Here is a 26,860-nt window from a genome sequence, read left to right on the forward strand (position 1 = left end):
GCTCATATGTGTGGCAGATTGTACTGTATTGTTCCTTAAATGTCCTCCATAGCCTTTTTCTTCACCTGCTGCTCTGCCTCCCCGTAGCAGAGCAGTGTCATTGCTGGACATGCTTGCTGGACGTCTGCCATGGCCTTGGTGTGCCGTTGCATGATGGGAAAACTTTCGGGCCTGGTGCCCGCTCAATAAATCCAGCTCGGTGAATTTGTAAGGTGTGGGCACGTTGCCCAGGGCTCGCCTGCCCTGTCGAGCAGCCGACGTCTTCACTAACCGTCTCCGTGAAGGCGCGTTTCACACAACGCCGTTCGGCTGCTAAAGACGGTGACCGCTCTGCGGCAGATGGCGAGGGTGGCAGGCCAGGCCTGCCTCTTCACCACCTCCTCCTCCTCCTCCTCTCTCCCTCCCCCGAGCAGCCCTTTTCCACCCTCTGCGATTGTAATTTGCCCTCGCTGTGTCCTCCATCACGCGTTTGATGGGGAGCCGCTAAACAGTTGGTCTTCAGAGCAGGATCCGCACTTCTGTGCTGTCACCAGTCCTCTGTGCTGTCATTGGCCCCTGTCGTGTTGGGAAAGAACTGTCTCACCAAGCGTAGCCAAATTGCCCAGACCCTAAGTCCTTTTCCGGTACTAACTGCCAGTGGCATCTGATGTGTATTGGCTGGGATTGAGAATAATTTTATTGTAATTTATTATTATTGTAGAAGAAAAGTACTTTCTTTTCTGTGTGATTTTGTTGTGATGTATTAGTGGTGTTCTGTATGTAGTCAATCACAGCAGTTAATGGTTGTGTTCACTGAGAATTTGTGGAGATTAAGCTCAATGTTCAGGGTAGCATGGGTAATTTAGCATCACAGTGTCAAGAGACTCTCAGCCTCTGTATGTTTGTAGTGGCTATAGGCTCACACTGTTGGTTAGGCATCAAGCTTATATCGCTAATTTACTTCCAATAGCTCATTAGCTACATGTGGTGCGATGCCAAACAGACTTTCACTTCAATACATCACTTCAAAACTTTAAAAAATGAATCTATTAAAATACTCTGGTGTGTATATTATGCTGTGGTAAATCCTCTCTCTCTCGGTCAGATCTTTCCCTCTTATTGACAGATATTGAAATGTGTGGAGGTGGGTTTTGAGGGCGAGACGTTGGGCTGTATTTAAGAGGCATGCGGTCGATCTAAATTCGTCTCCTCATAACTGTGTCTAATTTGGGGAATCGGTGGGAGCACGCGCAAACCCAGAGGCCCGGCCTCAGTTGTGGTCGCGGGAATTCACAAACTGCCGAATACTTCTGAACGCGAGGACTGGCATCCCATGGGAGAGGGAGGGAGGGAGGGAGAGAGAGAGAGAGAGAGAGAGACAGAGGCCCCTGAAGACATGGACTGATGTCCTGCCAGAACAAACATGAACCCAACAAGAAGAGCAGGGCAGTGAACCATAGGCTACACATGAGATGCACATACTCAAGTCAGCCAATGAGATGCTCTAGATCCAGCGGCTGTCCTGTTCCGCTTCCATTGTCTGGCATACATAAGTGATTTGTGAGTCGATATGTCACTTAAAGCCTCCAGATGTAAGGACCTCGGAGGGGGGGGGGGGGGTGTGTGTGTGTGTGTGTGTGTGTGTGTGTGTGTGTGTGTGTGTGTGTGTGTGTGTGTGTGTGTGTGTGTGTGTGTGTGTGTGTGTGTGTGTGTGTGTGTGTGTCTCTGTGTAGGGGGACAGCTCTGAAGTGCGCTGGTGTGGCTCACTGTCAGATAAACACTTTTGTAGATGCTGAATGCAATGTTCAGTCAATTACTGCTGCTTTGCTTTCCCCCAGGCTGTTGCTAAGCATCTAGTTTACATTATGTTGGAATATTAGTCGGACATGAATATTGGCATAGAGCACTCTCATTCAGAAGTGGTAATCATTTCAGGCTATTTTTGTTGAGGTAGGGAAGAAGGTTTTTAAAATGCAAACAACAATGTTCTCCTATAAAAGAGTGGCTAATGGACCCACACACAGACGAATGGATAAGGACATGGTAGTGTGAACATGCAGGTTAATTAGTGATAATTTAATAAATTCTGCCATCTCTCTCTCTCTGTCTCTATCTCTCTCTCTCTCTCATCCTCCCCTCCCTCAGGTGTGTGCTCCTGCCCCTGCTGAGTGCAAAGCCTCCTCCCCAGGCCCTGTTCCTGCTGGTGGACTCCATAGACGAGGGCTGCCAGTTGGGGGAGAGCGAGCAGCGCGTGGCCTCGGGCAGCCCCAGGACCATCGCTGAGCTCCTGGCCAGCCACCACGAGTTCCTGCCACCCTGGCTGCTCCTCGTCTGCTCCGCCCGACGCCAGAACAAGGCCATCACCAAACTCTTCACTGGTACGGTGTCTCTCTGTGTGTGTGTGTGTGTGTGTGTGTGTGTGTGTGTGTGTGTGTGTGTGTGTGTTTGTCTTCTACGTTTGACTAACCCGACCCCTGTCTTTGATTGAAAGTGTGGCGTCATGGGTAGCGAACAGTGACTGGTCTGCTTTGTTCGTGTGCTACGCTGAGTAGCATTAGAACTGTTGATGATGGATGCTGCTATTACATCTGAAATGCCACCACTGCCATAAAGTAGGGCTAAAGCAGTTCCTTCAGCAAGACATACAAAGAACAGCCTGCTGCTTATACTGCATGTCAAAGCCCAATTCCAAGGTAGGTGGAGTTATACTTTGCGGTATGACATCCATTTGAAGCTAGTTCATACCTTGGGGTAAGGGAGGTTAATTGGGTTTTATCTATTTATACATCGCATTTCTATTGTCAGGCAATATGATTTGTCTAATTAGTCTTAACTAGAGAGGTTTTTTTTTACCATTTTTCACAATGCCATGTTAAAGAGGTCCTCCATTCAACTGAGAGCTGCATGCATATTGATTGAAAACACAAAAGAGGTTTGTCTTTATCAAGCTTGAAAGATTGGAGAATTGTAAGGCAGACTTCTGTACTGGCCTCCCTCCCCTCTCCTCATCCCCACCCCACACACTTATTCCTTTCTTGAACTGTCAAAAATTTCCATGAAATGATAAAGAATTTGTGAAAGTCTCTTGAAATCCCGACATGTGGTGTAAATCTTATTCATTTTCTTGGAGAGGGAAGGGATCTGCTGTATTCTACACTGGGATTTCGCTGTTGCTCACTTAGAATTAGATATTCTCACCTCCTCCAAGGTTTCCTTTCACGTATGCATTGTGATAAATGTCAAGCTGCTTTGCCACTGCTGAACTCAGTGCACATCAGGCAGCTGCAACAGCCACATCAGACCTCTAAATGCAAATTGTGGGATGTGCTTTAACACTGCGAAATGTTAAAGATTAAGTCTCGCCACAGCACACTCAAATACCACAGCGACTCATGGAAATTGTTTTTGCTTTATGTGCTGTGACAAGCTGAACTGTCTGGCATTATCTAGTTGTCAGGGTACCAGCCTACACTTATGAAATGAACAGAAAAGGTATGGCATTAAGCTGTGTGTGTGTGTGTGTGTGTGTGTGTGTGTGTGTGTGTGTGTGTGTGTGTGTGTGTGTGTGTGTGTGTGTGTGTGTGTGTGTACCCACTGTGTAGGAGGAGCACCTTCTGGTAACCTGCTGTTCTGTGCATATCTCTCACCTCCAGAAATGCAGTGTTGTAGAGAGAGTGGGGTGGTCCCATGCCCCATCCTCTCTGTTGTTACATAATCAAAGAGCCTTTTATGCTTCCAATATGATTCACCCCCAAATGGCAGCTTGATTAGCTGCACTGTGCTACTAAAGCACTACAAATATACTCGCCAAGGCGACATCGTAATGAAGTCATGTTCAGATATATGAATGTCAATGTGAGTCATTTTTGATGGGTCTCCGCCAGTGATTTTTGTTTCTTTTAAATGCTGTTGATGGGACTATGACTAGATGACTACGCTTTGATAACGTTTTAACAGCGTTGGGCGTGAGGCCGCACTTTGCTCCAAAATTAGCCAGCTCAGAAGCCGTCACATGTTTTTAAACATTCGTTGAACATCTTTGCGTTTAATTAGCCAGCGTCCCTACTGATCTTGAGCCTCATCTGTGCCTTTCATATCGATACTTCAGTGGAAGTAACGGAGCTCGACCACACCCCTCAGATGTTGGTGGGAGTCAAGCTGCTGGAATCTCAGTCAGGGTTGCGACTCGGTGACTCGTTTTTAATCAGTCGGCAAGGTTGGCTCTCTCCTGCCCTGTTCCGCGCTTTATCTCTTTGAGGGTTGTTATGGGCCCTCAGGCAGTCTGTGAATCAGCACTCAGTCATAGCCTAAAGTCTGTGCAGCAGTTAGAGGCACAACCACCCCTTTCTTCACACACACTAACACACACAGAGGGCTATTACCACTGATATGTAATTTGTTTTTTTCACAAGCAGTGGATGAGAACAGGTGACACAAGTAGGGATTATTGAATATTCAACTGAGATGTCAATGAAATAAGTGTGTGTCTGTGGAGGGCAGACTAGCTTGAGTTATAGTTTAGTAATACAGGGATTACTGAAAAATGATTGCAGTTGCTGAAAGGATTGGTTTAATTGAATCTATGGTACCACTGACACAGACACAGCCACTTATAAAGCTTAAATGCAGCCATTTACTCTTCTTCCTCACTTCCATAGGGAAGAGATTTATCACGGAGCATGGGCAAATAAATACCATTTATCATCATTTGTTGTTTGACTGATCTCCTGCCTCTCTTCCTCGTTTGGCATGTTCTTTGATAAGAACACCCTGGATAGGTTGCAATAGTCAGGTCTTTCCCAAAAGCAGATGGATTTGTTTTTGCTAAATTGCCCTTGATATATATCTAGCCTTCTACGCGAGTTACACAAGAGACACCATGGCAGCTGGAAATTGAATAACCAGGTTGTTGTTGTTGTTGTTGTTGTTGTTTTCTGATTGCTAAAGTGTTCTCTTTAAGTGCAAAGTTACATCAAAAGTAATTGAACACTTTGCCCTACCAAAAGATGCTGTGTTTTTCTTAAATGTCATTTTTGTCAAATAGCACGCATGAGTGAAGGCATTCAACCACTGAAATATCTGAACGTCTTTGGAGAGGTCTACTGCATGTTCAGATTACTCGGTCATTCTGTGAGTCAGTCATTGTCCTCCCTCAACTGCTCATCGCTGAGCTTCTTGCCATTTGGGTTTGGTTGAGGTTTTCAGTTTATTTATTATTCTGACTCAAGCTTTCCAGGCACCAGTGTGCTCCTAGTATATTTTCTTTTTTTCTTTTTGGGGGGGGGGGGTGGTTGATGGAGGCCCTAATTATAACCTCAGTCAGAGTCCTCATGATTCCTGTATCTTTTGTTTCAAAAATATGCCAGAAAGTAGGGAATTGAGGCCAAGCAGCTACTAAAAATAACCTCTATATTGTTTATTTGGCCAGTTTCTCTTGGCACATTAGTGCTCCTGTGAAGTCTTGCTGGGTGCAAAGAAAAGCTTTTGATATGAACAAAAACCTTTGTACTTGGAAGACAACATGATGTGTGTATCTGTGCATGTTGGTGTTTGTAGTTCAATTCACTGTATGCTACTTGAAGTCTGTCTATATGTGTCTGTTGCATGCTGACTATTTTTTCATTCATTTGTTTGAAACTTAGTTTTTGAGTTTGTCAGTGTGTATATACTGTGTTTGTGTACAGTATCCGTCAGCATCAACATGTTTTTATGAACCATAGAACCATACTGCTGTATCCATCGAAACAATCTAGCTTCCATCAAGGACTGAGTGGCAAGCAAATGATTTCTGGCAAAAGAGACTATGTCCTAAGCATTGCCAGGCTTAAGCAGTACAAGGAACAAGAGGCCATCATAGCTTCTGTTTTTCTCTGAGTCTGTGTAGCAACAGACCCCAGTGTTGCCATGGAAAACATCCTTCATCACATCTAGCCTAGCAGCCTTTTTGGCTAATAACAACATCAGTGGAATTTCTGCCTTCCTGATTGGGTTTCATCTTCAGGATAAATTTGGAATTCTCTCTCTCTTTTCTCTCTCTCTTTCTTTCTCTCTCTCTCTCTCTCTCTCTCTCTCTCTCTCTCTCTCTCTCTCTCTCTCTCTCTCTCTCTCTCTCTCTCTCTCTCTCTCTCAGTCCTCTAGTCTATTTCTGTGTGAAGAATGTGCTTGGGGAAGTTGAAACACCTCCTGAGACCCTTTGCAGGAAAGAGCTCTGCACTACGAGTCATTCCCCCACCCCCCACCATTCCATCCCCCTTGAGCCGGCATATCCGTTGAGGGCTTCACAAATAAAGAGCCGGTTGTTGAAAGGCAAGCGAGAAAGAGAAATGTTTTGCTACTGAGAAATGCACTGCAGGACAAAGGAAAGTTCACAGAGAGTATGACGAGCTGCCTTTTACTATGAGCCCATCAGTCCCAGCTGGTTTTCACATTGTAGGCCTCTGCCTCATCTTCCTCTAACTCATGCTGTGGAATCCTATAGAGGGGATGGGTTTCTGTTCCTACTGTAGGACAGGAAAAAAAGGAAAAGGCTTTCTCCTTCTTTCCAGGTTTTCATCTTTTTAATCTTTCTCTACAGGTCTTTTGTGTGAAGTCCAAGGTGAAAGGGCTGCTACCCCCCCCCCCCCCCACACACACACACACACATACACAAACACACACATACCATATACCCACCCCCCCTGCTCTCCACCTCCTCCCTTGTGTTTTGAGTGCTGCTACTGTACTGTAAGGCCACGAGGAAGGGTGAAGCGAAGTGGAAACACTTAGGCGGAGGCTGTGGTCGCGAGGCGTGGGGGGAAAACTGTGCCAATTTAACTGGGCCTCCAGCGGAATGAGTGCAGGAACTGGAGTGGGGCGGAGAGGGGCCCTGCCAGGGCTCTTTAAAATAGAAATGGCCACTCATCCAGATAGTAGCCCTCCAACACACACATACACACACACACACACACACACACACACACACACACACACACACACACACACACACACACACACACACAAACATAGTGTCTCATGCATGGGGCATTTGCCTCAGCGAAGCATCCGTGTCAATAGGTCAGTCTCTGATCCAGGCTGATTGTTCAACCGGCCACTTTGGAGGGACAAAATCTGAAATGCGGAAATCAGACTCACAAGGCTAGATCACAAGGCTAGAGCCATTCATGCCGGCGGGACAAGAGGGAGACTTGTGTGCGGTCAAGTCTGGCAATTGACAAACTAGGATCTTCTTTATTCTGGTGAAAAGAGTCCTGACAGACATGTCCGCTAGCGCCAAAAAAAGCTTTTATTGTCTACTGGTCTGTTGGGGAATGTGGGTATGAATTATGGTAGGAGAGGCCTTCAGTACAGCACCACAACCACAGTGCTCACTTGAGTGGGTCTAATTTGTAGCATTTTTAGCTGTTGTTCTCATGCCTACCTGTCTTAATTTGCTTTTTTTCCCCCTCAAACGTCTTGCCAGTGCCAGCCAGCACGTCTTGCCAGCAAATGTTGCATTGAAAAGGGCCCTGTAATCTCCACAAAATTGCGTAAGCACTTTCTCTGCCTGAGCACATTATCAAGAATATAGGGGAAGGCGTAATGGTCACCATCTGTGTGTTTAACGGGGAACTCTGCATCTAGCCTCGCAGGCTTACATAAAGGGAATGCACTTCTTGGCTCGGCAGATGTAGGTGCCGTAATTAAGGCAGAAATATTTCATTTTCTCACTGGAAGGAAGCTGTAAAATCTGTGCTGTCAGAGACATGCATTCAGATGGTTTGCATTCTGTTTTTTTCCCTTCCTCGCAAATTGAAATGATGGCAGTTTTTTTTTCTCTGTACACATCTCCACTCCCAGGTGACAGGCAGGATTTACTGTCGCTGACGGGGAATGGAAATAGCTGCTCCTCTAGTGCCACCGGCTACCCAGACCACCATGACCCACAGAGGTCCTGACCACACACATACACTCTCTCACACACCACACACACACACTCGCACTGACTCACTCACTCAGTTGCGAACACATACACTGACCTCCAACCACAAAGCACTAGCAGCATCATGGCGGTTGTCTAACCCTTTCTACTGAGGGTCACCAAACCTTGGGTGCTTCCTATTTAAAAAAAAAAAAAAAAACCTCCTTTCATCTCACTCCTGCTCCATCCTCTTCAGTCCTCTCCGCCTTTTGCCAAGTGGGTGGGGGTAAACAGAGTGAGGCTTGTGACCCCCCCCCCCCCCCCCCCCCAACTCCTCCTGAAATTCTGGCCCACTGACAACACAAACAAAGTGCCGTGAAGTGGCCCTGGCTGTTTATGTCTCGACGGGTCAGGTATGTATGTGTCCATCCACTCAGAGCAACAGCAGCAGCAGCAAGAAGAGGAGGAGGAGGAGGTTGGGACAGGAATGGAATTGGAGGAGGAAGGACATTAATTTCCCATCAGGCGCCGCTGTCGTGAGACGGTGACGTTGATGGAGGAGTCTGGAGCACATTCAGAATGGCCCCTTTTTTTTAGCCTCACAGACACAGGGAAGAAAGGTGATGTCAGCGGCGAGCAGCTTTGTGTGTCACGTCTCATTGCGCTTGATGAAAGAGAGAGAGAGAGAGAGAGAGAGAGACAAAGATGCAGATAGAGACAGAGGCATGCTCTTCACTTCACTCCACTTTGCGTTGGAAAGGAGATACGTGTGCTCTCACCTTTAAAAAAGAGCAGGATAAGCATCGCGAGAAACACACTCCCTTCGTTAGCATTATCCCTCAAACTGCTAATTGTTTTCAAGTGGCAAACGTCTGAAAAGTTGCAGGCACTTGAGCCTGAAGGTCGAGTGTCGCATAGACCTCCTCTTCACCACTTGTTCTCAAAGCGGAAAAGAACAAGGAAGAGAACATGGAAGAGAAAAGAGCGGTAAAAGAGAAGTAAAGGAGCACCTTTGGATGTCCTGGCACCAAGTGCTGAAGATGAGGGGTAATCCCACACAGTATACTGTAATTAGCCTGCCAGGGTGCCTGCCAACGGCACAAATGACAGGGCTGGGGTGTCTGAGTCCATCAGTCGCTCAGGTGCAGAGCTGCACATGTATGAGTCAGGACACACTTCAGCAACGTCTTGCTCCATGGTTTACCATCTTTTCCCTCCACTTCTTCTTCTCATTCTTACTTCCTGTATCCCCTGTCTATATGTATATGTCTAGATGGTATATATTATACATATCTGTGTCTGCATCTTTCTTGTGTATAGGTCCGGCAGTTTCTGCAGAATCTTAATGCTTGTGGGATCTCCTTACCTTTCTGTTTCAGACTACCTTTCTGTTTGTCCACCTTCTATCGATCTACCTTTTTTCTTCTCCCCACTATCTTCAAAGCCTATCTTCTCTGGCTCTGCCTCTCTCTGTGACACTGTTAAAACTTCACCCCAGTGCTTTTAAACAGTCTGTCTCTGCTATCCTTGCTAAACAGTGCCACAAAAAGACTGAAGTAGGCCAGAACAGCCTGACAAAATAATGGCACCCCCAAGGTTAATTGGGCAAACTGAAGCCATTGTCAGAGTGACTGAGGACAGGAAATGCAGTCACACGTAAGAAGGGATCATTTTAAAAGGTCTCCACAAACTTCCTGTTGCCAGAAGGTGTGGTGGTACAGCAAAGGTGTGAAAACGGATGGGAAGTATGGATGGAGAAAATAATACACTTTGAGTTCTCTCTCTCTATCTCTTTTTCTTCCTTGCTCTCTCCATTATTTTCCTTCCTGTCCTTTTTCTCTCACTTTGTCTCAACCTCACTCCCCCTCTCCGGTGCTTTCTGTCTCTGTAGATAATGCCATTGGATGTACAGCACCCTCCTGCCAGCTGCATAACTTCTGCAGCCAAGAGTCGTTTTTATTTTTAGCCCCCTGCTCCCGCTGCTGCTGCTGCCTCCGCCGTTGAGGCCTTCGTTAGAATAAGGCATGTTGGTTCTGGCCTTAATTAAAGGCTCTTAATTATGTCGTAATTTGATTTCGAGAGAGGAAAATGGCTGCGGCGTAGTCTCTGCCTGAACCTCAAAGTTCATATATAATTAATGAAGGCGAGAGAAAGAGCCCTAAAGTTAAGGTGGTATTTTTGGATGTCTCGAAAGCTTTCTTTTTCAGAGGTTCTGTCGTGTTTGGGTTTTCTGCGCATGCCGATGCCGACAAATAATTTTGTGCGCACCTGAGCACTCAGTCCAAATCCTTGTTGATAGTTCACCAGATGGGACCTTCAAATCTGCAACGAGTGACTTACATCCGCAAAAGTGGTTCCAGACTCTCCAGTAATGCCTTTCACCGGCACTTACATGGTTGCTTATTTGAAGCGACTTGATGGCCAGTAAAACTACATTTATTATTGTCAGACATGGTTGTTGAAAGTTCAGACATCCTCTGAAAATTCCCAGTCCCACGCCTCAGAGCCATATTCCCTCACCTCGAACCCTTGCTGGCCTCCCAACCCTTCCATGACCCCAGTAAAGGAGTTGCCGGGTACTTGAAATACTTAGGACCTCTTTAAGGCTTAATGCATCGATGCGAAGGCCATCGGCCCAGACAGCCTCCAGGTGCAGACATTCTTTTTCACAAGCTAGTAGCGTAATGAGGCTGTCTAGCAGATGATGTTTTGTTAGAGCGCCGGGAAGTATACCTTATCTAGTAGATACAGCAGTGTTTGTTGGCTGGGGATACCACAGTAGTGATCTATGCATTTGGAGCTCGCTCTCAGATGAGCTCAAAATCGCTGCCTCATGCCTCATCTAATATCAGACTACTCCCCCTCGGGGAGGATCCATCAGCACCCACTAACATTTTGTTCCCAGACTGTTTGACACAGGTGTTGACTTAATAGTATTTGGTTTTCTTTCATTCTTTCTTTCTTTCTGTCTTCACACGCAGTCCTTCAGCACAGCTGCATGTACCGAGAAGGGCCTCATGGCAATGTGGCGAGACACACGTGTGGGACAGTAAGGCTTTATTAGTGTCACAGGGCTCTGTTAGAGCCCCCCAGGTGTGCTTCAAAACAAATTAATCTGCCCACCCTTCATCCCTTCCTTTTCAGACCCCCGCACCCCCCCTCCACACACACACACACACACCTCTGCCCCTGTCAGCATTCTTCAGAGCAACACTGTGTGCCCGACAGCTAACAAAATCTCATTTCATTGGATGATAGGGAAGCAAGTCCGCCCCCCCCCCATTGGTCTGAGTATTTGTTTCTGTCAGCTGTCTTGTGCTCTGCAGTGTTATGCATAAATCACTGCTGATGGATGTCTGGGCTCCCATGCTGGTGGTATGATAGTTTTTGGTAGATGGAGGACCCACAGTTAGATCAATAGGACGCTTGTGTGTGTGATCCGAGGCATACAGGGAGAAGAAGGGGGCGGTGTTGGAAAAATGCTGTGCAAGCAATACAGGGTTGTTGCTGTTACTGATACCGTTAAGCTTGGTATATTTCCTGTTCAATTAAATTTGGCTTACATCAGCAAAGGGCGGCGAAAAACTTGTCCATTAAGTATTGCTGCTCCTCAGACTGACTTTGTAGCTTTCTTGCTATCGGTTGTGCTCGATAGGAACACATGGACATGCCAGGGCATGACTCACTCTGTCAGCTGTACCTGTAATGGAGTCTTTGTATGAGATGAAAAAAATAAAAACAACAAAAAAAACCATCTGTTTGTAATGGTTAACCATGGCCCAACCTTTTAGACTCAGCAACTGTTGCACACATCAACAATGATGTGGTACTCATACAATAACCTCAGTTAGAATCATGAAAGTGTTTGCAACAGCTTTTTGTCTCGACTTGTGGTTTTGATTTCAATTCGCATTTCTTTTTTTAATCAAACAAAATGAGGCTCCGAGTTAATTGAAGGAGTTTGTATAAGAGGAAAGACACTGTAATGAGATGTTTATTTATAGCATATTTTCTCTCCCTTTGGTGAGGGACTATCCCGTATAATTATAAGCAGACAACTGTCATCTGGAGTCGCTAGCTTTCCCTCTCCGTCTCGGTCTCTCTCCATCTCTCCCGTTCACTGTAGGAAACACCACTTCTTCCAGCCTCTCTCAAACTTTCCCTCGTTTGCCTTTGTGTAAGATGCAGGACCTCCAACAAACAAACCCCTTCGCCACTGTTTAAAAACGGATCTCTCAACGTGTTTGACTGATGGAACATTTTTGTTTCCCTTTAGAAGTATGGCTTCCCTCTCTCTCTCTCTCTCTCTCTCTCTCTCTCTCTCTCTCTCTCTCTCTCTCTCGCTCTCTCGCTCTACTCAGTGGCCGCCTCTCTGTTTTGAAGCCAGGTCCTCTGCAGCTGCTAGACAGACATTGGTGTTGAACGGGGAGCTTTGAGGGAGTGAAGGAGAGCGAGGAGCTTGGGTTTCTGTTTTCCTTTTGGATCTGATGACTTAAGTTTGTGGCTTGTGAAGAACGTGCTACACTTGGAGACGCCCGGGGGTCCAAATTTTAAACCTACAACCCCCCGCCACCCACCCCCACTCCTGTCCCCCCTCCCAACCCTAACCCTTCCTCTCTCCCAACGATCTTGCGCTGTGCCAATGCGTGGCCCCATGTTTGTCATCTGAAAAATTAATCTTGGGCAAAAGGCTGAAAACCGGCAGGCAGGAGGAGGGTGCTGAACAGTCCACCTTTGTGCAGGGAGGGCATGTCTCCTGTGGCTCATATCCAGTTCCGTAACAAGTGGCAGCTGCTTCATACACTGGGCCCGCGAGGTGCGTCCCCTTAGCCATGCGACTATCACAGTTGCTGGACGAGCGAGAGAGCCTCTCGTGTTCCACCGAGTTACCCTGTCAATCCCGGCAGAAAGAGACGTAAGCAACAACAGATGCACATGGTGGCAAAGACTGGTCAAGAATGCACAGTTGTTGCAGTAGCCCAGCGGCCATTAGCATTAAAGCATTTCAGATGCAATGCGAGCTTGAACAACCTTATTGTCGTGAAAAAAAAGAACCTTTGTTTTCTTTATTAGTGTTGCAAGAATTAAAAACAAGAAAATCAAGGGCCGCCTAACTCACTCTGGGAGGTGCTTTTGATGTGAATCAGAGGAGCTGTGATGATGGGGTTTGCGGTTGATTCTCACGGGCATGTCTTCATGATCACTGGGCAGAGCAGAAGCTCAGCGAGTCCCTCGCAGTGTGTTTGTTTGTACTCGGCTGTACTGTACATGACCGCCGCAATACTAGCGCCGCCACTCCGTTGAGCAGGATGCAGCGCTTGTGAAGTGATGTCTCTGATGACTCAAGTGGAAATTGTAGGTCAGCATCTTCCATTTACTGTAATTGAATGAGAGGGCTTCTTGGCTTGTGCCGACTGGAAGCTTCAGTGGAGGCAGAACGAGTTCATTTGCTCTCCGTCTATGTGTGTGTGTGTGTGTGTGTGTGTGTGTGTGTGTGTGTGTGTTTGTGTTTCCTTTTCCTCCTTCATGCTCAATCAATGTTGAAGATCAATGTTAACAATGATATCCGTGGTATTTGTGGCCTGACATCAGTCCCCCTTGTTTTATTTAGTTTTGTCGTATTTTTTCGCTCTCCAAGCACCTACGAAATAGTTGCAAACCACAGATTATTTTGGAACTTGTGTTAAGGAACTCCTGGCCCGCACCATGACTAGAGCTCTTTGTTCCAATCTTGGCTTATGAACACAGGTTCAAGCAGCTATGCAAAAACACATTCTCATCTGAGATGGTGCTGGAACAAACGAAAGTATGAAATATCCTGTAGGTACAGGAAGCAGCATGGCTAACTAATCCTTTTTGCGGTGCGGCGCACAGCACACTCTCTGGACCTCTCTCTCTCTCTCTCTCTCTCTCTCTCTCTCTCTCTCTCTCTCTTTCTCTCCCTCATGGCTTCTCTCCAAGCCAAACAGCCAGACAACCTACTTTAAACACATGATGCACAGGCACAAGCCATCCAGCAGCGAAAATGGATTTTTAGGTCATCTGTCCTAGAATCCCCCTTGTTTTTCCTCCCTCCCACCCCTTTATGGTCCCCTTTCCTCCTTCCTCCTTTGGGCTCAGTTAGTTTCCTGTCCTAAGGCTGGAGGCGGCCCAAGCAAGCACTAGCTAAAGGATTCGGCGAAAGGTGGGGCGCTAGGTCAGAGAGCCTGGAAATGAGTGCCGACTCCGCTCCCCTCTCCCTGCCTGGTCGCAGTCATGGAAAATACTCTCTAATGATAAAAACAACACAGGGGCAAGGGAGGAGGACAGCAGTGGAATGGGTTCACTTCACTCTGCGCCATGCTGGGAAGCTATGGCATACATGGAGTGCCAGTTTAAAGCAGGACATGTTACAACAGCGTTCGAGTTTCCCATGCAACATGTGGTCATAAAGATTTATTAGTTGGTAGAGTTGTTGTTGGTACATGAATGGATTAATTCATTATGACTTTTTTTGTCAATGTCAATACTTCTATTGACTTACTACTTGTGCAGTGCAGCTAAACAGGTGTTGTGTGTGTGTGTGTGTGTGTGTGTGTGTGTGTGTGTGTGTGTGTGTGTGTGTGTGTGTGTGTGTGTGTGTGTGTGTGTGTGTGTGTGTGTGTGTGTGTGTGTGTGTGTGTGTGTGTGTGTGTGTGTGTGTGTGTGTGTGTGTGTGTGTGTGTGTGTGTGTGTGTGTGTGTGCGCACACTCGCATTCCACACAATGCTATCTGAATGGTGCCAAGTCTCATTCAGATTACACAATCTGTTGCAAACAAAGGTCTCACTGACATTATGTTACCACATTGACAAAGCAGATCTGATCAGTCTGGTTCTCTGCAAGAAACAAACAAAATCATGACATCTTATTTTGAGCTTGTTTGCTTTATTATAGGAGGGAGGAGTAACTGTTGTGAATGAAGGCTCTGTTGCAATGTATGGCTATGTAGGATGTTTATGCACTTGCTGGCAGTGAATTTCTTACTCATCCTCTCCCCCTCTCTCTTCCCTCCATTTCTCTCCTTTGCTTTCATCTTTCTTTCTTTCTCTCTCTTAGATCTGGCAGACAATTAAATAAAACACTGGAATGTTGCTCATCATTCCTATTGAGGGAGGCAGAGTTCACTATGAGAAATATGTTAACAACTTTAGAGTGGGCCATGTAGACTGCCCCCCTCCCCTTTTCATTTATCGCTTGAGAAAGCCAGAGACCATGGGAACAGTAAATAGATCTATGCGTAAAATGCTTTCCCTGCCCCTGGGCTTTCAGCCACACTGGAGTTATGTTAGCAAGGAGAATGTTCACCACGCCATTAGCAGTAGCAGGCATGTGAGATAAAACAAAGGAATTTTCAGTATCTGGGAAGCCACTGCCTTGCTTGGAGCTACTTGATATAAATGTCTATTAATTAACACACAGAAATGTCTCCCACCCCACCCCCCTCGGAAAAGTCTGGCAATACATAGTGTTGCAGTAGGGAAACAAAACAAGGGGTGTGGATAAGGGTGGTATGTAGACAGACCTCACTTGTGTAACTTGCCTTATTTTTGTAACTTGTCCTTGTGTGCATAGCCGTTGTAGACCGAACAAAGAAAGTGTAGGGCATTTCAGGTACACGTTGCGTAACATACATATATGCCTTTTCTCTGCTGTAGTGAAAGAGAATGCTTTTCCCAATGCCAAACCATGACCATGTAATTTATAGAATAATGCCTGGGAAAATGCATAACAGTAAAGACATATGGTAGAACTTATGCTTCTGGAAGCTATAATATGGAACTATTTCAGAGGTTAAACTTGCTTTATTATCAAGAACATCTTCATGATGAGTTTTCTCTTCCATTATTTCAGGAGTAGCATTCTGTTTATCTCATAAAAAGGTTTGGTTTGTGGCTTTGGTCTTGGTCTTTGGTTTGATATTCAAAAAGTATTTAATCCTTTCATCTATCTCTGAAATTATATTACAAAGGCCTTTTTCCCATCCCACTGTCAGAGTTGTGCATGCATTGATTTGGACTTCGTACATAGCTCAATACCAAGTGATGCTGAACTCTCAGACGTGGTCTTGTACCACCCGGGCTATAAAAATCCTGTGTTTACAGCTGATTAGCCTCTGCATGTCGAAATTAAAGGTTACTATAATGGATCAAACAATGCATTGCTTCAAGGATCAAAAGATCAATGGTAAAATGAGTCTGTCTGCCTGCCCTTCCCAGCGAGGCTGTGCACTCCTATGAGCTGCTGTTAATTCAGTTTCAAAGAATAAATAATAGCCATATGATCTTCTGTAGTTTTATCATTTAAAAATGAGAAATGCTTCTGTTTGGAACATCAAACTGGTTCTAATTGTCGTTTTTCTGTGTGTCTTTTATTGCAGGGTTCCGAAAGATCAGTCTGGATGACCTGCGCAAGGCGTACATCGTCAAGGATGTCCAGCAGTACATCCTACATAGGCTGGACCAGGAGGAGGCCTTACGACAACACCTCACCAAGGAGACGGCTGAGATGCTCAACCAGCTGCACATTAAGAGCAGCGGTTGCTTCCTCTACCTGGAGCGCGTGCTGGACGGCGTGGTAGAGAGCTTCATCATGCTGCGGGAGATCCGTGACATCCCCGGCACCCTCAACGGCCTCTACCTTTGGCTTTGCCAGAGGCTGTTTGTGCGGAAACAGTTTGCTAAAGTGCAACCCATTCTGAACGTCATGCTCGCAGCCTGCCGACCCCTCACCATGAAAGAGCTTTACCATGCTGTTTGGACTAAAAACATGACTCTGAACATGGAGGAGTTCCAGAAGAAAATGGACATCCTCTCGAAACTTCTTGTTGATGGACTCAACAACACAAAGATTCTTTTTCACTACAGCTTTGCGGAATGGCTCCTTGACGTGAAGCACTGTACACAGAAGTACCTGTGCAATGCTGCCGAGGGACACAGAATGATGGCAATGAGCTACACTTGCAGGGCCAAGCAGCTCAAACCTCTGGAGGTGCAAGAGTTCGCTCTCCACCTGATAAATTCCAACCTGCAGATAGAACCCTTTAACCTTGCTCTGTGGATGGTGTGGAATGGCACCCCTGCTAAAGACTCTCTGTCAACCTCAATCCCAAAAGAGCAGGAGGTCTTGCAGCTCCTGGTCAAAGCTGGGGCTCATGTCAACAATGAGGACGATCACGCCTCTTGTATTGTGCAGCAAGCTCTTGAGAGGGAAGACTCCATCCGCACGTTGCTTGACAATGGGGCCTCTGTGAATCAGGCAGACTCCTGTGGGCGAACACTTCTGGCTAACGCTGCATATAGTGGAAATCTAGATGTGGTCAACCTGTTGATTACCAGAAGGGCAAACATGGAACTCGAAGACAACCATGGTCAGACACCTCTTACACTGGCAGCAAGGCAAGGTCACACCAAGGTCGTCAACTGCCTCATTGGTTTTGAGGCAAACATCAACCACACTGACCATGATGGCTGGACTGCCCTTAGATCCGCTGCGTGGGGTGGCCACTCAGAGGTCGTCTCGGCCCTCCTTTACGCTGGTGCCAAGGTGGACTGTGCCGACGCAGATGGCAGAACAGCTCTCAGGGCAGCAGCCTGGGGAGGACACGAGGACATTGTGCTCAACCTGCTCCAGCATGGTGCCGAGGTGAACAAGGCAGATAATGAAGGACGGACAGCCCTGATTGCGGCAGCTTATATGGGGCATAGGGAGATTGTGGAGCACCTGCTGGACCATGGGGCGGAGGTGAATCATGAGGATGTGGACGGCAGGACAGCTCTCTCAGTGGCTGCCCTCTGTGTGCCAGCCAGCAAAGGCCACGCGTCGGTTGTCAGCCTCCTGATAGACCGTGGAGCAGAGGTCGATCATTGTGACAAAGACTGCATGACCCCTCTGCTTGTAGCTGCCTATGAAGGACATGTGGATGTAGTGGACTTACTCTTAGAGGGTGGCGCTGATGTTGATCACACAGACAACAATGGAAGAACGCCACTCCTAGCTGCTGCCTCAATGGGTCACGCCTCTGTGGTCAACACACTGCTTTTCTGGGGCGCAGCTGTGGACAGTATCGACAGTGAAGGAAGAACAGTGCTTAGCATTGCATCCGCTCAGGGGAACGTGGAAGTGGTCAGGACTCTGCTGGACAGAGGCTTGGACGAGAACCACAGGGACGATGCAGGTTGGACGCCCCTGCACATGGCCTCCTTCGAAGGCCACCGGCAAGTGTGCGATGCACTCCTTGAGCAAGGTGCCCGGTGCACAGAGGTGGACAATGACGGACGGATCCCCCTCATACTGGCCGCACAAGAAGGCCACTACGACTGTGTGCACATACTGCTCGAAAACAAGTCCTGCCTCGACCAGCGGGGGTACGACGGGAGGAATTCTCTGCGAGTGGCTGCCTTGGAAGGTCACAGAGACATTGTGGAGTTGCTTCTAAGTCATGGGGCAGACATAGACTACAAAGATGCTGACGGGCGGCCCACCTTGTATATACTGGCACTTGAGAATCAGCTGGCTATGGCGGAGTACTTTCTGGAGAATGGAGCCAACGTGGAGGCCAGTGACACAGAAGGGAGAACAGCGCTGCACGTCTCGTGCTGGCAGGGACACGTAGAGATGGTGAGGATGCTGATCAACTACCACGCCGATGTCAACGCTTGTGATAATGAGAAGCGATCTGCTCTGCAGTCTGCAGCATGGCAGGGTCACGCCAAGGTTGTCCAGTTTCTGATCGACAACGGGACTCATGTTGATCACACTTGCAATCAGGGAGCCACAGCGCTTGGAATTGCCGCCCAGGAAGGTCATATTGATGTTGTCCAGATTCTGTTGGAGCACGGTGCAGATCCTAACCATGCTGACCAATTTGGCCGAACGGCCATGAGAGTAGCCGCCAAGGGTGGGCACACAATGATCATTAAACTCTTGGAAAAATATGGCGCCTCAAGCCTCAATGGCTGCAATCCTTCTCCAATACACACCATGGAACAGAAGACTCCTCTCACTGTCTCGGGGAAGATGCAGTCCCTTACAATCAAGTCTAACAGTTCTGGGAGCACAGGAGCCGGTGATATGCAATCGACAGGACGTGGCCTGCAAAACGGGCCAGTGCACGCTTTCAGCTCCCCCTCAGAGTCGCCAGACTCCACCGTGGACCGTCAGAAATCGTCTCTCTCCAACAACTCCCTGAAAAGCTCAAAGAACTCCTCGTTGAGGACCACCTCGTCCACTGCAACCGCCCAGACTGTGCCCATAGATAGTTTTCATGGGCTCTCCTTCACCGAACAGATTCAGCAGCACTCTCTGCCACGCAGTCGAAGCAGACAGTCCATTGTCTCACCTTCGTCTACAACCAAGTCCATAGGGCCACAGCCTAGCTCTCCTACCAGCGAGTTTGACTGGGGGCAGATCAAGCCAGGGCTCAAGCAAAGCAAAGGCACCAAAAACAGCACCTCTAACTGTTCCAACAAAATGGGCTCTGGGGACAAAAAGAAGTCCAAGAACAGTGGCCCTGCCCAGGGTCAAGTTCTGGAGTATGAAATGACACAGTTCGACAAGAGGATTGCGCTCAACAACCCAGTGTCCAACATTAGCATCAAGGACCCACACTGTAAGATAGTGGTTGGTGGCCCAATGCTAGACTCGGGGCAGACCCAAGAACAGTACTATATCCAACAGCAGAGCTTAGCTGAGAAAAAAAGGAATGGTATCATGACCAACCCCAACTATCACCTACAGGGCAATCAGGTTTTTCTTGGGAGAGTGTCTGTCCCCAGAACTCTGCAGAACAGAGGGCATCAGGATGTCTTGGACAATTACCCAATTGGGGAGACAGAGTTAAGCCTTAAACAAGCCCTTAAACTGCAAATTGAAGGATCAGACCCTGGGTATAACTACAAAAAGGAAACTCCATTATAACTGGTGAGTTGCACGATTATTTGGTAAATCAGAAATGCATACAAGATTGTGGAGTACTTTACTTTGGCTTGCATTTGTAGATGTGCCATGCATTTCACATTGTCATCCTAATTACCATATGGTTTTAGAAATACATTAGCAAAGAACACTATAATTTGGATATTTAGGCTGTCTTTTTAAACATGTTCTGGCTCAAAGCCATTGCAGCTGGGAAACATATTAAGCAGTTTTCTCGAAAGCAGTACTAAAGTTTTCCTCTTCCATTGTCTGTTACACTGACGTTAATACTACTTATTAGATTTTTTTTCAAATAAGTATGCAATGATCTGTCCAAGAAAATGTTTTTCCAACTGAATACTAAACCAAATCATTCCATTGGCGTTTCAGATGTCTTGGATTGTATCCGTCAGCCTGACATACGAGGGAATGTGCCAAAGCAACTATCTTCATCCGCAAAAGTACTATATCCATTTCTTCTCTTTCGTCAGTGGAACACCTCAAAAGAAAAAAAAAGAAAAAATTCTAGGGAAGAATGTTGACCGCTGCACAAGGCTCACATAAACTGATACTTCAATGTGCCTACATTTGTTACAGCCTTCTTAGTGTAACCATGCACACTATCATTTTTATTTTATTTAATGTATTCGTATTTAATATGCAGTGTATGCACTTTCTAAAAAGAGGAAAAAAACAGACATGTACGTTTCGGTTTCCATTTAATGCCTCTTGAATTGGTATCAAAGTAACAGTAAAAAAAAAAACAAATGTACATTACATTTTGAGTTTTTGTCTTTTTCTGTGTATTTTTTTTCTGCCTGCAACCATACATATTGACAGCAATGTACCACAGAGTACGTTGTCACATCTTACTGGTGAATTATGAGGTAATGTTTTGTGCATTGATAACCTGCCATTCTGAAAACCCAAAACTCTGTATTGATCTCCTTCGGTGTGCTAAACATATGTTGTGTGTAATGTTAATAGCAATGGCAATTTATTCTACAAGTGTAATCAACCATATTTATTTTGGAAAAAAGCCACTTTCATTTTTATTGTATGCTTATACCATGGTGCTGTGTTCAGAGATTGCCTGTAGTCATTTTGGCCTCCTTTTGGGTGGTCTTCTTATTGTTTGTTTGTTTGTTTATCCATTTGTTTGTTTGTTTATGTGTATCAAAGATGCCAGAGGGAGCGAGTTCATTGGAAACTGAAGCCCAGATAATTTCATTTTGTCCCTGTGGGACTCTTTTATTTGATCTTGTTTTCTTTTTTGTTTCTTTTTTTTTTGTCGTGAGCATTTCAATGGGTATTTAAACAACCAACAGTGTAATGGTTAACTGCAGTTTGGTGCTAAATGCAAAGTTCTCAAGTGAAAGCAGCAATTTCAGTGTGTTAGTCAAACAGGAACACTTACGTTCCTTGCAGTCTAAGTCTAAGTACACCTCAAGGTTTAGGCTGTTTCTCCCTAATGGTTCTATGTTGACTTTATTTTGGTAATAATGACATATCTTATTTTTGTGGCAGTATAAAAATCAGTATGGCTGACACCTCACACCTACACCAACCAGTAGACTTTAAATAATATCATGGTTTTTAAAGAATTGTTTGATATGTATACTTGTTGAGCCAAAGTTGAAACACAGAAAAATAAAACTGAAATGTATTGGTTTCAGAAGTCCGAAAGAGATACCGCTAAAGCGCCAGCCTTTCACCAGGGGAGAGGGAGGAAGGGAGAGAGGGTAGTGCTTGGAACGGGAGCCGAGGGATTTCAAACATCTGTTTCTCATGGCTTGGCCGAGGCCGTTTTGAGCATTTTGTGTGTAATGTCATATTTGTGCTGGCTTTTCACATTGTTAGCGGCGAAGTGTTTCTTTCGAGAACAATAACGGTGAGAGCAAATCTGAGAATGCAAGTGCACATGACAGACTATTTCGAGCCTGAGACTTTCTCCACGAGGCCTCGGCTTTGAAGGTTGGAAAAAGGGAAGGCTGACTCTTTGAAGATCTACCCTGGACAGTATTCAAAAACATTTTGCCATCTGTTAACCTGTCATGGGTATGTTTTTCTGTCTCCCACCAAGCATCTGTCATATTTTGGATCACATTGAAAGAATTTGATTGTAAATAGCTTACCATGTACATTGAGCCCTCATTTTGAAATTTTATTTCTTATATTAAGCTGAATTTTCCGACGTATATTAAAAGTGCTTAATAAATCATATTTGCTTTACTGCTGGACCACTGTCATTTTGTCACTATACTCGGCTTGCTCTCTTAAAGGCTTTCTTTACCACAGTAGGCCTATGTGCAGAAGTAATGATTAACCATTAACTCTTTTAACAGGCACAGGACATCTGCTGACTAATTCTCATTCAGCTCAACACTGTTCATAGGGAGAAATGCTCATCATGTTGAGAAATATTTAGTCTGAAATTAGTATAACTGGGTTGTATAAGGTGTCTATATGTATGTGTGTGTATGTATGCAGCTGTTTTAGTGTGTGTTAGAGAAGTATGATTAAATGTGCTTGTGAGTCTGGTATGTGTGTGAGAGAGAGATAGAGAAAAAAAGTTTAACATATTTAGTCTAATAGAGGAGTGTTTGTGTTTTAGTGTGCTTGTGTTAGGAAGTATGTGATCACGTGCAAGTATGTGTATGTGTTATTTTGTCTGAAACAAGACTATGACGAGAGATTGCTCTGCTTGTAACTGATCCAAAGCAAACACAATCTGTTCCACTGAAGGGTCAAACCAGTAGAGAGGAAGAGAAAAGCAGAAAAAACAAAAATATATATCCTCTTAGCTCTTAACCTCTTAACTTATCCTCTTTATCAAAATGGCTGGAACCTTGAGACATTTGAGAAACCGCTATCCCTTTCCCCTCAGACAGTCACAGCTGCATACCTACAGGCCAGGAACAAGAGAGGGGAAGAGGGGAAGAAGGAGAGGGAGAGAAAGAGAGTAAAAAGGAGAGAGAGAGAAGGGTCCTGGTCCTCAGTGTCAGGGCATTTGCGGTTATCTGCACACTTAGTATCCTGTGCTCAGGGTGATAACAGGGAGAGTAGTGGCCACTTTCAAAAAGAAGTGGACCATATCTGCCTCTCCTTCTCTTTCTGCCTCTCCCTCTCCTTCTCTCCCCTCCCCCTTCACATTGAGGCCTCATTCCTCGCAGGACTGTTCCCCAGTTTGGAGAGGTCTATCCAGAAAGCACAGTCCAGTGCTCCTAGCAACCATTGACCCACTTTTGATCTATGGGCATGCCATGGTAGTGACTTTTTTTTTTTTCAAATCATACGTGTTTCTTGTGTGTTGCTCATGTTTTGGGCAGATTTCCTCACACATGACGTTCAGAGCTACATGAAGATGCAGCTGGTTAGAGTTACATGCATTTGACTTTTGATCTGAATAAGCTCACACAAGACTAGATTACCCCACGGCCCATGGCTCGTAATAAAACACCAGGGGCGTCACTCACAGCAATAAATGTCGGCAGTGTCATCAGAAGACAAATGTCTCTTTAGCTGACCCTTGCAAATTACACCAAGCCAAGTCAATGTGGACATGTTGTGCTCATGATTTATGAGAAAAGATTGGCTGTGTTTTTAATTGACATTTTCTCATCAGTAGTAGATGATGTCTTCTGTTCAGGTAACATTTAATGACCCAAAGCTGATACTGCATCCCTGATTAGTTTTATTTTATTCCCCCTATTCATGTTTGGATTGTTTGTTAAAATACCGCATACCTATAACATACAATCATAGCATCCTCTATTAAACTTAAGTTATTGTATTGCTCCTAACGTCAAAATAAACTAAATCAAGCAAATCCTTTCAACATATTTTCATATTTCCCACCTCTGTTTCCACTTAAAAGTGATTCTGGCAGCAAATGTAAAAGTACCTTTTGGATGAAGTCGTGTCAATTTGATATGGTATGGACAGCACCATATATCTGAATAGGAGATAGAAGTCAAATAAAGGTCTGATTCAGTGCTCTCTAGAGTGTGTGTTGGGGAGTTGGGGTTGTATTTTAAGAAGTAGGCCTATCCAGCAAAAGTATGAAAGAAGGATGCCTTTTTATTCCACTTCTATGTGACCTGCTTCCTACACACATACACACACGGGGTGCTGTCATTCTCTCCCCCATAGGGTATTTGATGGGGCAGGGCCAAGCCAGGACACCACATGCATCACGGCTCTTGGCCGGAGCTGAAGTGGAACGGAGGAATTTGCCAAGCGCCATCAGTGCTCTCCGGTTCACTCGGTTCACCTAGAGCCGGCTCTCCACACGCACTGATTTTTATGGCGGTATTATTAACAAGCTGTGCGCGCCGCGCGCGGATGGTACTACTTTTCTTTTCCCCTCGCGCTCTGCAGTCCTGTGGTGACAGTTGTAATTATATGTCCCTCGGCCGGTCTGTGGATTCAAGATGGTGGTGGGTGTATGATTTAGCAATAGAGGGGGAGAAGGAGAGATTGGCTCTGAGAGCTTTTGAGGCTTAAGAAAAAATGCCTACTCAGGACCATATTATCTCTGCAGTACCCCAGAATGTTCAGTCCTGACGTCTTTCGCACTCTGGGCACATTTAGATGTAAGTGTTGATTCATGTTGTCTGGCTGGCTCACCAGATCTCAGGAAATAAAGCATTAATGTATTAGCATGGTAATGAGAATGTTTTATGTGATGCCTTACAGGTCATGCGACCAATATGTCTGTTGCAAGCTGTTATGCTCTGCTAGCAGTATCACACTTGGCAGTGCTGTGTGGATAGTTATTTATTTATTTCTATGAAATATTCAATTGAACCATTGCCATCATCTTTTTAAATATCCCACAGAGACAAGCCTCCTGGTCCTGACAATGATAAACTGACTCAAAGGGAAAGATATTTCCAAGATTAACGTTTTAGCCCCTTAGGCCAACTGGGCTCCGTGACTGAACACTGCCTTCTGCTAGAGACATGAATTCCTACCTTCCGTCAGAAGTCAAAGCATGATTTCGGCGCTGCTGAAGCTACCGTGTGACGTGACAAGAACCGGACGTGAGGTGGGGGACATGACGGGAGACCGAATTTCAAGTTCGGAGGCTCCTGTAGGAGAGTGCTAACGACCTACGCGGCTCCGCAGTGATGTCATTTGGGTTTGAGAGGAGTATCTGCTTCTGCTGGGTTTTGGCCTGTGCATCAGCCAGCACGCACATCTGGTTTTATTCCCCCTCCTCCCATGTTTCAAATGAGAACTGCATTACAGAGATGTTTCATCTCGACTGTTTTTTAGTGCAACGACATTCAGCTTTGTTTTATTGTTCATTGTCATGATGGTGATACAGTAGAGCTCAGTTAATATGGCCACATGACACTGACACATGACACTTCATAAAATCATAAGTATATCTAATTCACAAAAGCTGGTGTCCACTGCCTCGTAAAAGTATATGTGAATGTAATGCAGAGCTTTTGCAGTCTTGTAGCCGAATCTGAGTGTTTTATTTTTCTAATAGGTTAGTGATTCAGTCATCTCTGAACACCGCCTCTGGTTGTAGGCCTATTTCTTACTTCCCATAGGTCATTCTTACACTGATAACTAGTTACCTCTAGTTGTGCTTTATAATCACCGAGTGTTGAGTGGGTAATAACATTCACCTCTAGGCTGTGATCCTGCTGTGTCACCCAAATTCAATTGTTCTTGTGCGGTTAATGGCGTTCTAGCAAATGCGTAACTTGCAACTGCATACCCAATCTGCTGAATTTTAACTGAGGCAAAGAATGTGAGGGGGCGCTAAAAGAGTGATGCAAGAGGAAACGTATATCCATTTTTTTAATGACAAAAGAGCCGTGAGGCATGACACTTATTGTCCAGCGTTTCAAATTAAATCGACCAAGCTTGTGGCCTCACCAGCTGCTAATGACTAAAAATCTGGAGAAAAGTTCAGTTTTTTCTCTTTTTCTTCTTTTTTTTTTTTACTCTGTGACGTGACGAGAATTTTTTGGAAGGAAAAGGTTATGATTCAAACACTTTGAATGAGGATTTATTCTGTTGCAGATGGGGATGGCAAATTAACTTCAGAGAGGCATTTAACTCTCACCACGCTGTATGTCTTATTAGCTTAGGAGCTGGGAACGCTGAGCAGAATGATAATTTGACTAAAAGATCACTTTGGTTCATTTGCACAGACATATTTGATTATTCTTTTTTCTCCCCGTCAGTATTTTGCTTGGTGAAACAAATTCAAGTTGCGCCTACATCAACAACTTGGTTAAACTCCATGCAGGTATTGTTGTGTCTCAGAGTCATTTAATGAGTTTGTAGATGCTGTGATGCTTGATTTCAAAAGAACATTAATTAATTCCCACACTTTATTAAAAGCACATATTCATGTGATTGTTATGCTTTCTCAACGGTGACAGCATACAACTGCCTCCTTCAAATGTTTCTAGAGACATTCATTCTTTACATTTTATATAATTTTCTGAACCTGTTGACCTTTGAACTTCATATCATGCTTTCAGAGTATATCATGCTATACTTAGCATGGGGAGTGCTTTGATGCTTTGGTGAGTGTCCCTTTAAAAGCATCTGTGCTGAGATGAGATGTGTGGGACTGCAGTTCTGGCTGCCTGAGTCCGTCACATCACGTTGCCCTCACTGCCCCACAGGTGACAATTATCTCTGAATTATGACTAACTGCCTCCCTGTGGGGACCCTCCGGGTGCACACACACACACACACACACACACACACACACACACACCTCACACACAAGCCACAATCACCTTCTCTCCGTGTGTCCTGTACTGAACATTCAATCAGCCAGGGTTGAGGAGCACTGTCCACTGCTCCCATTACCAGTATAAGAAACCATCTGAGAAAGGGCGTTACAGTTTACGGAGTGGACGTCCACCCCCCCCCCCCCTTAACACACACACACAAACACACATAAACACACACAAACACACACAGCCCATGTGATGGACCATTACAGAGAGACCCAAGCACAATAAACAGCACAGGCCATGTTCTCACAGGCTTGAGGAGGGCTGCCGAAAT

The 26,860-nt window shown here is 45.5% G+C and overlaps 1 protein-coding gene across 3 annotated transcripts in view; it reads left to right on the forward strand.

Annotated features, from left to right (window-relative positions):
• ankrd50 (ankyrin repeat domain 50) overlaps nucleotides 1–22,042 on the forward strand; it is a 29,801-nt gene extending 7,759 nt beyond the window's left edge. For all 3 annotated transcript variants that reach the window (XM_076292152.1, XM_076292153.1, XM_076292155.1), the window contains exons 3-5: nucleotides 2,125–2,357; nucleotides 16,275–19,816; nucleotides 20,201–22,042. In XM_076292152.1, the coding sequence (XP_076148267.1) occupies nucleotides 2,125–2,357; nucleotides 16,275–19,813 (3,772 nt within the window). In that variant the 3' untranslated portion in view covers nucleotides 19,814–19,816; nucleotides 20,201–22,042. The remainder of the gene's footprint in view (nucleotides 1–2,124; nucleotides 2,358–16,274; nucleotides 19,817–20,200) is intronic.
• The last annotated feature ends 4,818 nt before the right edge of the window (nucleotides 22,043–26,860 follow it).

Source organism: Alosa pseudoharengus, unplaced genomic scaffold (genome assembly GCF_046254945.1).
Source record: "Alosa pseudoharengus isolate Yale_2024_CS ecotype anadromous, Long Island Sound unplaced genomic scaffold, YU_APseudo_1.1 YU_APseudo_1.1_scf_19, whole genome shotgun sequence".
Classification (NCBI taxonomy): Eukaryota; Metazoa; Chordata; class Actinopteri; order Clupeiformes; family Clupeidae; genus Alosa; species Alosa pseudoharengus.